Source organism: Sinocyclocheilus anshuiensis, unplaced genomic scaffold (assembly GCF_001515605.1).
Source record: "Sinocyclocheilus anshuiensis isolate Anshui unplaced genomic scaffold, SAMN03320099.WGS_v1.1 scaffold278, whole genome shotgun sequence".
NCBI classification, from domain to species: domain Eukaryota; kingdom Metazoa; phylum Chordata; class Actinopteri; order Cypriniformes; family Cyprinidae; genus Sinocyclocheilus; species Sinocyclocheilus anshuiensis.
In genome coordinates, this window is record NW_015546072.1 from 1,123,988 (window position 1) to 1,134,797 (window position 10,810).

Genomic DNA, 10,810 nt, shown 5'->3' on the forward strand with positions numbered 1-10,810 from the left:
TAAGCACCTTTATTTTTAAGAGTGTAAGTGCTTCTGTTACATACCATGTACCTTTCAAATGTGAATTTGTGACACGTTTTGTGATTTAATTTTCCCAAATGATAGAGTATCTGCCACAACTGCCCTTGTTTTTATTGCCAAGACAGTTCTTTCTTTGAATTGTATTAAGTCTCCTTTGAATCTCACAGCAATGTATTTTGTAACTGCAACCTTTTTAGCATTATTGTAATATCTTTTAAGTAGCAAATGTTTGTGAATGTATAATGATATGGGTTTGTTGTTTATTTTACACTCCATTCTGTTAGCAGAGCAGTTCAGGTAGCTTCACATTTCATCAATGTTGAAATGCAAAAAGAATTACTTTCTTTCTTTGACCTCTGTGATTGTCCTGTTAAAATATTTCCCTGAACGGTGATTTGTCAGTTGCTTTTTCTTATATGTTTAAATAAAGTCATGAATTATCAAGGTTATTTGAACTTATTTGTGTCAGTTGTATGTTGGGATAGGCTTCAGCAACCCCATGACCCTACAGCACATAAAACAAGTGATTTGGAAAAAGAATGGATCAATGGATGTGTCAGTTGTTTCATACACTTACAGTATTTGTTTGATTTATTTTCATTTTTTCTCTCACAACCCTCACACATAGCAAAGTAGCTCACATAATAAGTGTATAACTAAAATGCATACATAATAATAAAAGTTACATCAAACAAATGATGCAAGACCATTATTCTAATTCTTCTTCATTTTTCAATTATTTTTTAACATTTTAAATTACTTTGATCACATTAATTTTTAGTGGATGTATAAAGTCAGTTCTCCATTTTTGTACTTAATCTGGACAGTTTATCTCATGTTGCAAAATTATTTCTATAATAGATACCCTATTTAATTATTTTTACGATTTGCCTTTTGTTTGTGTTATTTTTCTTTCAAATAAATGCCACTTGATATTTTTAGTATTTGGTTTACGTGCCCAAATACTTTTTCGTGTCATACAAGGGATTCATCTTCTAAGTGCAGGAATGCAGGACTTTTATTTTGAAATGTGGGCAATACTGCCCGGAAACACTAGAGCACATACTACATACCGTCGGTTTATTTACATTTTTAAATTTAAGTGTTTTTAAGGTGAAGACTAAAGCTGTCGCTTATGCCAGAGACACAGCTGTATACATTTTTAATAAAGTCAAGGTTTAGCGAAGGTCGGTATTCATTACATTTTGCGGAAAGACACAGCACATGTAGTCACGAAAGCAGCAGTGTTGACCAATGATTGCGAAACTCTTGAGAAATTCACAACTAAATCTAACTGAATCAAGGTAAATAAACTAGGCCTACATGTATTTACATAATATGCAAATGCATTTTCCATGCCGGATCCTGTGTGTTTGTATATGCAAATAAATGTATATGTATATAGTAATAACGGTATGTTTTACCATAATGAATGGATGTAGTCAGACAACATGCAGTGTGTGAAACTGCCCATCAGTGTTACAGTGGAGATCAATCTGCTGCTGGTGGCAGTGACCGTTTCAGCGCTCGTGACCAGACTGTATGGCATTCACCTTCCTAAAGCTGTTGTGTAAGTCTTCGTTTAATTGTCTTTTCTTTTTTTTTTTTTTAAGTTATTTTCATTCTTTTAATTTTGTGGATTAAAAGAAATGCACATATGTATATATCATGTTTGCATACTGCTACAGGTTTGATGAAGTTTATTACGGACAGTTCCTGTCTCTGTACATGAAGCAAGTGTTTTTCATTGATGAGAGTGGTCCACCTTTTGGCCACATGATACTAGCTTTAGGAGGTGAGAAGATATTTGATACTTTATAAATTATATTCATGAAGTAAGCCACTTTATGTATATTCACTAATGCATATTATTTATCTTTGCAGCGTATTTAGGAGGATTTGATGGCAACTTTGTTTGGAACAGGATTGGAGCAGGTGATCATCTCATACAGGTTTATGTTGAGCTGACAAAACCAAATAACGCTTCATGTACAGACCTTCCAGTTTTTACTGTCTCTAAGCCAATTCTAACTTCTTCTAGACCTTGTGCGGTCTTCGGTCACTTCTGACCGGAGAATTTTACATTTTGAATTTTAAAAAATCAAAGCTTCACCAGAATGGTACGAAACTTGGTGACTTTTATGGCACTTGGTATGTGAACATAAAAAAAAATTAAAAAATTGAGGGCATGATTCGAAAAAACGCTATTTGGTCGTAAAAAATTAGTCACACTCATGGTCTTCGTTCAGAAATGACCGACCATAGGAAATTAATGGGAAAAAAAAAAATCGAAAATACAGAACATTTTTGTGTGTACAATCTACAAATCCCCCACAATGCACAGCAATGAAGGGGTGAAACTCTAAAACACCTAGAGTGCAAAATCAGCAAGGAAGGGGTTACACTCTAAAACATCAAGAGTGTAAAACAGATACATCCACTCACACACACTCACTTACACACACTCACAGTCACGCACATACAGAATTATACACACTCAAACGAATTGGTATGGCTATAACCATGTAGCCAAAATGAGTCAAAAGACTGAAATAAGAGGTTAAAATCGGATCAGACCCAGAAGGATTAAGCTCTGATAAAGCGTTCCTGTTCATTTTTGTTACATTATTGTTGCAATAATGCAAAAACCTACATTTCAAATCAACATTTAAAACAACAAAAAATATAAACCTTGACAAAAAGTAGTCCTTGAGAATGCCTTAATATACATTTAAATCCACAACCTAATAAAAGTAAACAAGTATGTATAAAAACAACTAGGGAGTTCACAAGCCTCTCTATGGAGTCCTATACAGGAATCTAGTGGTTACATCATGAAATTACAGGTTTTTCTTTTTTTGCTCTCACCAGGAGGTGCATATTCTGCCTTCAAAAATTGGATTTTAAAGGCCTAGTCTCTATTTTAATCTGAAATACTGCATTGATTGAAAAATAATTGTAAAAAAATGTTTGTACTATTTTCAATGGGAAAAATTAATCATAATTGCATAAATATTAATTAGTACCATACAATTCTCTCAAAATACAAAAGAAAAGATATTATTGAACAAAATTATATTAGATTGATTTTACTGAAGAAAAAAAGTTACATTTCAGGTTGACCGCGTGAGTGTGACTCCCAAATGAGGACCGCACAAGCGCTAGAGGAGTTGCAGTATGTTAAACTATTTTAGTGCGACTTGGTAGATAGAGAGTCAGAACACGGACCCCCTGTTAGATATAGTGTTGCATTTTAAGTCTGGTCCAATACCATGCATCTAGTACTATATTAATGTATTTACATACTTTGCTATGATGCTTTCATTTCAAAGCCATTAAAATAATCATTATTGATGCACAAAGTCATATACTTTGAATTTGACTTTTTCTTCAAATATGAGATGAACAGTGAAACATTTGACTACATACTTTGCTATGATGTGAACATTTCAAAGTCAATATAATCATCATTGATGCACATTGCCATATACATTGGATTTTAATTTTACCTTTAATATGAGATGAACAGTGAAACATTTGACTTTAATTTTGCATTTATATTTTCACACTTTTTACACACACACTATTGAGATCGCACAGTAAATGGCGAATCCCTGTTCTAGACCTTGAAGACACCCCATTGTTTAACACCCCACATATTGATAAGATATTCCTCTAGTATTTACTGTATGCTGAAAAACAGGTTGAGGGCCACTAGAGCAAATGAAAACTAGTATGGCACAGTCTTTTAGGCTGTTCTGACTAATGCAGTATTTTCTATAAGTGATCAGAACCAGAAATGACTGATTTGCAATGTCCCAGCAACCACCTAGCAATGTTTACATTGCATCAAGCTACATGACACACTAAGTCTTATATACCTTAAAAACTGTTGTGAATGTTCAGGCAAGGCTTTGTCAAGACAACATTTCAACTTTCCTTTTGTTTTACATAGCACAGGCATTAGTAATTGCATTATTCTTACTGATTTTGGGTCTATTGTAGAATACACCAGTAATGTTCCCGTTTGGAGCCTTCGGGTAATACCGGCCCTTGCTGGCTCTTTTTGTATACCTCTTGCTTATCTTCTGGTGGTGCAGCTTGGATATTCCCATTCCTCAGCACTGGGGGCCTGTGTGCTCCTCCTCATGGGTAAGTGCTTAGCATATAATTTTCAAGTCATTGCCTAATGATGGTTTTTCCTGCCTGTTACTGTAGGTTAAATAGTTTTGTTTCATTTTTACAGAAAACTCCTTGATTGTGCAATCACGCTTTATGCTGCTGGAGTCTGTTCTAATCTTTTTCCTGCTGTTAGCTGTACTGTCTTACCTCTGCTTTTACAAAGCACACAAGTAAGAATAGTTGATATCTGTTTTGTCAGTCTCAGATCTGGATTGTCCTCATTTGTAAGTCGCTTTGGATAAAAAAGTAAATGGATTGTCTTGTCAGCCTTCTGTGACTGTAATGCTATTTGGCCCAATTTCATGGTAATGTGTCATGCGCTTTCTCTTCTTTCAGTTCATCTTTTAGGTGGTTTTGGCTCGTGACCTGTGGGGTCAGTTGTGCATGTGGAATTGGGTATGTACGGTCATAAAAAATGTTTTTTTGAACATGATTTTTTACTTTTGTGAAGCGCCACTCACGTTTTCTTCAGAAAGTGCAAAAATCTAGTTTAACGTGCTCTGCAAATGAAATATAAGTAGTGCCAAATGGTTGGGTGGGGTTTCTTTTTTTGGCTTGTTTTTCAGGGTAAAGTACATGGGTATGTTCACATACTTTTTACTGCTAGGCCTGGCAGCTGTACACACCTGGCATGTTATTGGAGATCGAACCTTAAGCCATGTGAGTTTTAGTTATCAAACATTGTTGGGTTTTACAGCACTATGATTTTGCACATTATGATTTTGTGATCTGTGTGAAAAGGGCAAAGTAGTGGTGCAGATTTTGGTTCGCTTCCTGGCTCTTGTGGTGTTACCTGTCATCATGTACCTTGGATTTTTCTACATCCATCTTACGCTGCTGTATCGCAGTGGACCACATGACCAGATGATGAGCAGTGCTTTTCAAGCAAGTCTAGAGGTACAGATCAGTTTCTTGAAAGTACAAAAGTTTGTGGTTGGTGAGAGTCTCTTATGTTTAATGCCCACCAAGACAGCATTTATTTGATCAAAGCACAGTAAAACAGCAATATTGTGAAATATTACATTTTAAACTGTTTTTTATTCAAATTTTATTTATTTAAAATTTAAAGCTGTTTTTTATTTTAATATATTTAAAATTGTCATTTATTCCTGTGATGCCAAAGCTGAATTTTCAGCAGCCATTACTCCACTGTCACATGATCTTTCAGAAATCTTTAAAGTGCCCCTATTATGGGTAATGAAAGGTTCATATTTTGTTTTTGGGACTCCCCAACAACAGGTTGACGTGCATGCAAGGTCAAAAAACACTTTCATTGTCTTATAATATGCATTTATTTTTACCTTATTTGCTCAACGACTCTCAAACGATTCGCTCAACGATTCACAAGTCTCATTTTCTTGTCATCTTGCCTGTAATACCTGATAAAGCAGCTCAGTGCTGCTTTGTGTACAGCCGCTACCGGGTAAACAGCTATTTTACTGCTCCAAAAGCAGCACCTAGTGGCAAAGAATGAATCTGCTTTTTCATTCAGACCAACAGCGAAGAGACTAACAAGTGGGCGGGCAATATGCTAATGTTTCATGTTGATGTCAACATGAAACGGCTTGGGATTCGTTTTAAAAACGACTCGTTTCAATGATTCAGAGTCGACTCTTTCTTTTGAGAGACAATAACTTTATACACTTTCAGATTTAAAACTTTGCAGGATGTTTTCATTCACTTAGAGCTGTGTTACACTGCATGAAAGGTAATTTTCAAAAATCCATAATAGGGGCACTTTAAACATTTCTTATCATCAATACTGAAAACAGCTGTGCTGCTTAATATTTATGTGGAAACAGGTTTATATTTTTTTTTTGGTGACCCCTACTAGGAATTAGTGCTCTGCATTTATCCCATCCAAATTGCACACACACAGCAGTGAACACACACACACCGTGAACACACACCCGGAGCAATGGGCAGCCATTTATTTTGCTGCGGCGCCCGGGGAGCATTTGGGGGTTCGGTGCCTTGCTCAAGGGCACCTCAGTTAGGCCACGACTTCCCACGGTGTAACCTATCTGAGTGGTCAACATCTCCTTTATTTCTCCCATTTCTCCTATAAAGGGCGGTTTAGCGCGGATCACTCAGGGACAGCCCTTGGATGTTGCATTCGGCTCACAGGTCACTCTCCGCACCGTGTCCAGTAAACCTGTTCCATGTTGGCTTCACTCCCACAAGGCTAACTATCCAGTCAGGTGAGCCATCAGTCACAAAGCCGTAGGTTCAAGGTGACATAATCCTAAACGACTACATCTTCATGCTGATCTTTGCTAATTATCTATGCTTAAAGGTATGAAAATGGCCGTGGTAGCTCCCACCAGCAGCAGGTGACCTGCTATCCTTTTAAAGATGTCAACAACTGGTGGATTATTAAAGACCCTGGGCAGTACGTTGATTTAAAAGAATAGTTCACCCCAAAAAAAATAAATAAATTGCTGAACATTCACTGACTCTCAGGGCATCCAAGATGTAGATGAGTCTGAGAAATTTAGAAGTGAATGGGTGCCGCCGTAATCCGAGTTCAGCAGTTGATGAAAACAATACAATAATCCACAAGCAATCCATACGACCCCAGTTCATCAATTAACATCTTTTGAAGTGAAAAGCTGCGTATTTGTTTATTTTAACTTTAAACTGTCGCATCTGGCCGAAGTAACAATCCATAATCCATAATAATGCTTCCTCTAGTGAAAAAGTCCATCCCCTGTTGTCCTCGCTCATCAAAATCCACTGGCATATTGATTGAATCTTGACTTTTTCGTTATTTTAGCCAGAAGCAATGGTTAAGTTACAAAGTGTTTGATGAATTTATTACAAAGAGGCAGCTTTTTGCATTGATGGATTGGAGTCGCTTGAATTTCTTAAAAATTATGTTTTATCAGCTGTTTGGACTGTCATTCTGATGGCACCCATTCACTACAGAGGATCACGTGATGTGATGCTAAATTTCTCCAGATCTGTTCCCAAGAAGAAACAAACTCAACTACATTTTGGATGGCCCTGAGGTTGAGTAAATTTTCAGCTAATTAAAATTTTTGGGTGAACTACTCCTTTAATAAATATAGCATTACTAAAAATAATTTAGTGAATTTCATATGACCCATGGGCTGCAGCTAAATATTTTACATGAATTGTAATTTTAAACCCCAGGCACAGTCTCGTGGTCAGCAGCCCACCCAGACCTGTCAGGCATGGAGATATTATTCAGCTTCTGCATGGAATGACCTCTCGCTACCTGAACACGTAATAATTCCACCATCATTAGATTTGTTAAAGTTACATTTTATTTTAAATTGTTTTTATTTACATCAATATCAATTAAAATACATTTTGTCAAATTATTTTGATATTTTATTATCAATTAATAATAATAATGTTTATAATATTTTTTTGGTAAACTGTTTAAGATAGTAGTAGCAACAACCTGGATATGCTTTGTTTTCAAGACATGATGTTGCAGCCCCCATGAGTCCTCACTCACAGGAAGTGTCTGGCTACATAGACTTTAATGTATCTATGCCAGCTCAGAATCTATGGAGAGTGGTAAGATCTGAGACCCATAAGTCTATAATACATGTTCACATTTACTCGAAATTTGTTTTATGATACATTATTTTCATTGCACTATAGGACATAGTGAACAGGGAGTCTGATAGAGAGATCTGGAAGACAATTTTATCAGAGGTGCGACTAGTCCATGTGAACACCTCAGCTGTTTTAAAGGTTTGTATATTAGTACAGTCTGTACAGAAAAAAAGGCGTAATAATAAAAGTTTCCAGAAAAAAATGTGATGTATATGTGTGTGTGTGAGTGTGTGTGTGTACAGGTATATCAATAGTGATTGTTGTATTGTATCAATAGTGACTCATGTTCACCCTCATGTTGTTCCCAGACCTGTGTGACTTTGTCAACCATGGAACCTAAAAGATGTTGTTTTGAAAAATGCTGGGCACCAAACAACATTGGAGCCCAGAAAATGAGATGGTTCTCACTGCAGAACACAAGATCCAGATCCAACTCCTCCCACATTACATATACCTAAACCTACCCGTCTCCACCCCCTGATCCCTAAACCCACCCATCTCCACCCCTAAACCTACCCGTCTCCACCCCTAAACCTACCCGTCTCCACCCCGATCCCTAAACCCACCCATCTCCACCCCCTAGATGTGGCTCCAACCACGTCCCCTGGATCTTGTGTTCTGCAGTGAGGGGCTACTGCAAAAAACCCTCAGACATTTCCTGAAACATCTCCTTTTATGTTCCACAGAAGAAAGAAAGTCATATAGCTTTAGAACAAAATGAGGGTGATGGGCGGATTATCTCTTTAAAAGTGTTATTTATAACTGTTCTGTAATGTTCTGCAGCTCAGTGGAGCATCTTTGCCCGAGTGGGGTTTCAAACAGCTGGAGGTGGTTGGGGATAAGATTTATAAAAGCTACCAGCAGAACAGCATGTGGAACGTAGAGGAGCATCGCTATGGCAGAAGTATGAGAATTAACATCTGTATATGTTTTCATATTGCTTTTGTGTTCTTCCTTGATTAAACTCACATCTATACAGGTCAGGAACAGAAGGAAAGGGAGTTGGAGTTGAAATCACCTACACACAGCGACATCAAGAGAAACCTCACTTTTATGGCCAAATTTCTTGAGCTGCAGGTGAATATTAAATATGAATAATGGTCCTGATGTCAATCATCAGAAAAGCCATTTAGAGCTGGTGTTGTATGTTTGAGTAACAGTGGAAGATGCTGACAGTAAAGAATGAAGAGTCTGAGCACAAATATAGTTCATCACCTCTTGAATGGATCACAATGGACACCAACATTGCATACTGGCTTCATCCTTCAAGTAACGTATGTCAACATCATTCTGTTGGTTTTTCTTTTATTTCTTTGTGTTTGAGAGAATGAATATGAGGCTAATCTAATCTGTTCTATGTTTAATACAGGCACAAATTCAGCTGATTGGGAATATTGTTAATTGGACCATTGCAAACCTTTCACTGGTTGTTTACTGTCTTATGATTCTAACCTACTTACCAAGACGACGGAGGAAAGTTGAAGACATTCCTCAAGGTTTGTGCTTGGAAGTACTGCCATATGATTTGATCTGATTGTATCATTCATGTCTGTTGCACAGACAGTGAGGGAGACGTTGCACAAAGTTCAATATTGGGGATAGAGTTTATTCTCTGACATTAACTGTGAGCAATAATAATAGAGATGTTTGCTTCACCATCACCTTTAATAAACTCTTCTTTTCCCACTTTTTCTTCTCTCTTAGACTCTTGGGAACAGCTGGTTTTGGCTGGTGTAATTTGTTTTGGAGGCTGGGCAGTGAATTACCTGCCGTTCTTCCTAATGGAGAAGACTCTGTTTCTGTATCACTATCTTCCAGCACTCACCTTTAAGATCTTGCAGATACCTATAGTCATAGAGCACCTGTACATCCATGTATTGAGGTAAGAGTTCTAATTTCTAAGATTTTTAATGTTTTAGAAAGACGTGTCTTATGCTCACCAATCATAAAAACAGTGCAAACAGTAATAATGTGAAATATTATTACAATTTACAATAACTGTTTTGTATTTGAATATACTGTTCAGCAGTCATTACTCCAGTCACACGATCCTTCAGAAATCATTCTAATATGCTGATTTGCTGCTCAAGAAACATTTCTTATCATTGTTGAGCACAGTTGTACTGCTTAATATTTTTGAGCAAACAATGATACATTTTTTTTCCAGGATTCTTTGATAAATAGAAAGTTAAAAAACATTTATTTATAAGTTTATAAAGCATTTATTTAAAATAGAAATCTTATATGACATTATGAATATTTTTTGGTTAATTTAATGCATCTTTGCTGAAAACAAGTATTGATTTGTTTAAAAAAATGTTACTAACTCGAGACTTTTGAATCATGGTGTATGTGAATGAAACCTGTATCTTTATCATTGTGTCACTCCAGTGTAAATCACATGTCTATGCTCGTATCTGTATGTCATTCGGTTTCTCAGATCCCCAGCTCAAAGGAAAGCATTTGGTGGTGTTATTCTGGCAGTCCTTTGTTCAGTATACGTGTCCTACCACAACCTGAGTCCTCTGACCTACGGCCAGCCAGCATTATCGTCAGACGAGCTTGCTGCACTGCGCTGGAGAGAGAGTTGGGATATTCTCCTAAGAAAACGCTGAAATCCATTTTTTTTTTCTTTAAGAATGGGAGCTTCAGTAAGTTCATGATGATGTGAAATCTAAAGCCAAGGCAGCTGGTAGTGTGAAATACGGTTTCTAGGGTCTAGAGTACCCAAATTTAAAAATGTGAAATACTCTTTAATGAGAACTCATGCTGCTCAATCTCAAAACTCTAAACCAAATGGACTGTAAAGCACTATTTAGTGCTTAATTTATCATGCTCTTATGTTTACATATGTGACCCTGGACCACAAAACCAGTCTTAAGTCGCTTGGGGATAAAGGCGATTTTCTCAGTATTTCGATTTTTTGCACCCTCAGATTCCAGATTTTCAAATAGTTGTATCTCTGCTAAATATTGTCCTATCCTAACAAACCATACATCAATGGAAAGCTCATTTA

At 36.7% G+C, this 10,810-nt stretch overlaps 1 protein-coding gene across 1 annotated transcript; it reads left to right on the forward strand.

The window, feature by feature from the left end:
* Positions 1-1,061: 1,061 nt before the first annotated feature.
* Positions 1,062-10,683, forward strand: pomt1 (protein-O-mannosyltransferase 1). Its single transcript, XM_016501055.1, has 20 exons — positions 1,062-1,325; positions 1,464-1,591; positions 1,710-1,816; positions 1,906-1,956; positions 4,027-4,173; positions 4,268-4,373; positions 4,540-4,599; positions 4,770-4,863; positions 4,945-5,100; positions 6,274-6,404; positions 6,500-6,595; positions 7,360-7,452; positions 7,656-7,752; positions 7,840-7,932; positions 8,578-8,698; positions 8,774-8,871; positions 8,955-9,068; positions 9,164-9,290; positions 9,499-9,676; positions 10,235-10,683. The coding sequence occupies exons 2-20, from the start codon at positions 1,473-1,475 to the stop codon at positions 10,407-10,409; spliced, it is 2,163 nt and encodes a 720-aa protein (XP_016356541.1). The 5' UTR covers positions 1,062-1,325; positions 1,464-1,472; the 3' UTR covers positions 10,410-10,683.
* Positions 10,684-10,810: the final 127 nt, after the last annotated feature.